Source organism: Plasmodium relictum (genome assembly GCF_900005765.1).
Source record: "Plasmodium relictum strain SGS1 genome assembly, chromosome: 6".
NCBI classification, from domain to species: Eukaryota; Apicomplexa; class Aconoidasida; order Haemosporida; family Plasmodiidae; genus Plasmodium; species Plasmodium relictum.
This window is the reverse complement of record NC_041684.1, coordinates 197683-201066: the sequence shown is the minus strand read 5'-3', so window position 1 is coordinate 201066 and position 3384 is coordinate 197683. Positions and strand designations below refer to the sequence as shown.

Here is a 3384-nt window from a genome sequence, read left to right as displayed (position 1 = left end):
TTATATACTAAATATATATTCTTGCAATTCAAAATTTAGTTAATCTGTTATTTATTTTAAGATGATTCTTCTATATTTTATTTATGTAAATAAATTTATTCTTTTGAGTGCTATATTTTATCTATATCAACACAATTTAGGAAATGAAAAAATGTATTTTTTTTTTTTTTTTGTTAATAAAGAAAAATATATATATATATATGTTATTTAAAAGATATAATAAAAATAAAAACATATAAAAAACTGTATTTTAATTTTTTACATACATCAAAACATTTTACTTATAATTTTTTTTTTTTTATTGTTTAAAATTCTGTAAAAAATAAAGAAAGATTTAGACAAAAAACAAATTGAAATATAGCATATTGAATTCAAAAAAAACACATTAAAACTTAGAAAAAAAAAATCAACAAAATATTTAAAAGAGGTTTTCATCAAATGAGAAAAGTAAGAATAAGAAAAAGAAAATAGAAAAAGAAAAAGAAAGAAAATTAATAAACAAAATGTAATATGTATAGATAAAATAAATATAAACTAGAAATTTAAAATAGAGAACATATTATTTTTTATAAATTAATTAAATTTTTTTTCTTTTTTAATTATACAAAAATTATACGAAAATATATATATATATATAAATACATTTAATCAACTTTGATAGATGAATATATTTTTTTTAGAAAAATAAAAGAAGCCAAAAATCCTACTGTTCCCGTATAAATAAAACAGGTATAAGACATTATAAAGGAATAAGCAAAATAAATAAAGGTTTCTGCAAAAGTAGAAATGTTTAATTTAAAAAAGTAATAATAAATTGAATAAAGGAAAAGAAATATTCCAGAAGATCCAGGAGCAAAAAATGATTTCCACCACCAATTATAATCCTCACTTAAAAAAAAAAAAAAAATTATATGAAGATATATTTAAATACAAGTAATAAAAATGAAAATGTAAAAAAAAAAAAAATAATATTTACCAAGATAATGTATAATAAATTAAGGCTATTGATAATTGGGCACTTAATAAGCCTAATAAGAATATAACCAAAAATAAAAAACCTATAAAAAAGAAAAATATAAATGTATATATATATTTTATTATATTTTAAATCTTTCTTATAATATTTAACATACCAAATAAATAATACATATTACTTTTCCATAATGATGTGAATAAGAAAAATAGTTCTGTGTACATTGTTCTGAAAAAAGGAAAATATATATATATATATATATATTTATGTTTATGAATATAGTGTAATATATATGTTTATATATTTTTTTAATTACGCAAAAAGTATTAAACCAACTAGGAAGGATGATAAAAAAAAGGAATTTAAAAATGGTTGTTTAGGAATATGTCTAGGAATATTATTAACACGAACAGGTAATTCTATTGGTTTTTTTTTATTTCCAATGTATGATCCAATACAAATAAGAGGTACAGATATACCAAACCAAAGAGCACATATAAATGTTAAAGATGAAAAAGAGATAGCGGTATTAGAATGTTCATAATGTAGAACCATATTTATAAGAAAGAAAATGAGAAAAACTATAAACGGATAAATGAGAGAAGTTCTGAAAATAGTTAATTTTACATGCTTACTTTTAAAAAGTTTATATAATCTGGAAGAAGCATAACCAGATACACTGCTTATAAATATCCAGATAAAAAACATAATTTGTATATATCTATATCTTTGCTTATATTTATAAACACCAATTAATAATATTAATGCACACACAATAATCATAAAAATTATTTGTATTCCTACTCCTATAAAAGCTGAAAAAAAGGTGGAATTTCTAGGTTTTCTAAACACATCACCATGCACTAATTTCCATCCTCTATCATCAATATCATCAGTCTCAAATATGTTTGTATTAATTCTATTATATTTATTTATATCCTTATGTAAAGCTTTAATTAATATAGTACTTATTAAAAATGACAATAGTATAACTAAAATTATACTATTAATAATAGAAAACCAGTGTATCATACTTTGATCATTTAAATTTCTATAATAATGCTCTGATCTATGTTGATAAGAGTTATCACTTTTTACATATCTTATATCATATTTAAAAGTTACATATTTTTTCTTTTCCATTATCATATTAGTTTCATTCTCAACACAATCGTCATTCTTTTCAAAATCAATACTAAAAAAATATAAAAATGTTTTAATGCAAAAATTTATAATTATATATATATATTACTGTATATTTCTTTTAAAAATTTTTTTTTTTTTACCTTTTTGGCTCTACTTCAAAACCAACAATATAATTTTTATCTGAATTTCCATTGCTTGTATTATATAATATTGTAATTTTATAATGAGTATATAAGTAATAATTCATCTAGACAATAAAAAAAAAAAAAAAATAAAATAATAAATTTTTCATTAAAAGAGTAATAGATAAAAAAAAATTTCATCTTATATATAAAAAAGGCTTAATTGTATTTTTAAAAGTTTTTTTTTTAGCATACATCATCAACATATCCAATTGGTATTCCTGTATAGTAAAATCCTTTTCTTTTAGGATCAGGTATAAATATTTCAATATTATCAACTAAATATATTATATTATAATTGTATAATATTAAATACTTATATTTTTCATATACATTATCATCAATAAAAATTTTACAATAAAATGTACATTTTTTATCCTTAAGAAATGTTGTTTCTATACTAGTAGTATGTAATATATCTCCAAGTAAAATTTTAAAAATATTTGGAGCTTTTTCATCATTTATACTTTGACTTTCAAATGAACATAATGGAAATGAAAAATAGTCTAACGTTGTAACAGCTCTTTTACTAGCCAAATTTTTTACTTTAATTACAACCTTATCTCCCTCTTTATATGTCTGATCCAAAAAAAAAAAAAAAAAAGAAATAAAATAAAATAAGGTAAAATAATAATAATAATAATAAATAAGCATATAGAGTATCAAATAGAAGAATAAACAAAACTTGAGAAGAAAAAAAAAAAAAAATATAAATGAATAAAATTTATATTAATACTGTTGGATTCATTCCAGGTAAATATGTCTCAACATTTTTAATAAAGTATAAAAAAAATAAAAATAAATTTAATATAACAAATTTATAAGCCATTTTACTAAGCTATTTTTAAAATTATAAACATGTTTATTCAATGCTGAATAAATAATTAAAACTTAATAAAATATATTAATGCTTATATATATAGAAACTTGCATAAAGTAATAACATATAATAATTTCAAGTATTATATAACTAAAACAAGTTAACAAGAAAAAATATATAAAAATAAAATAATTTGAAGTAAAATACTCTAAATATAAAAATAATGAAGTAAAATAAAATAAAATATAAAAAATTAATAAAAA

General features: G+C 18.2%; 1 protein-coding gene across 1 annotated transcript; it reads right to left on the bottom strand.

Moving 5' to 3' along the window:
• Window positions 1-644: 644 nt before the first annotated feature.
• PRELSG_0605000 (endomembrane protein 70, putative) lies at window positions 645-3130 on the bottom strand (the record flags this gene model as incomplete). The annotated part of the gene is made up of 7 exons (XM_028675500.1): window positions 645-888; window positions 977-1058; window positions 1134-1201; window positions 1290-2168; window positions 2260-2366; window positions 2497-2880; window positions 3038-3130. The coding sequence occupies 7 exons, from the start codon at window positions 3128-3130 to the stop codon at window positions 645-647; spliced, it is 1857 nt and encodes a 618-aa protein (XP_028532083.1).
• Between the last annotated feature and the right edge of the window lie 254 nt (window positions 3131-3384).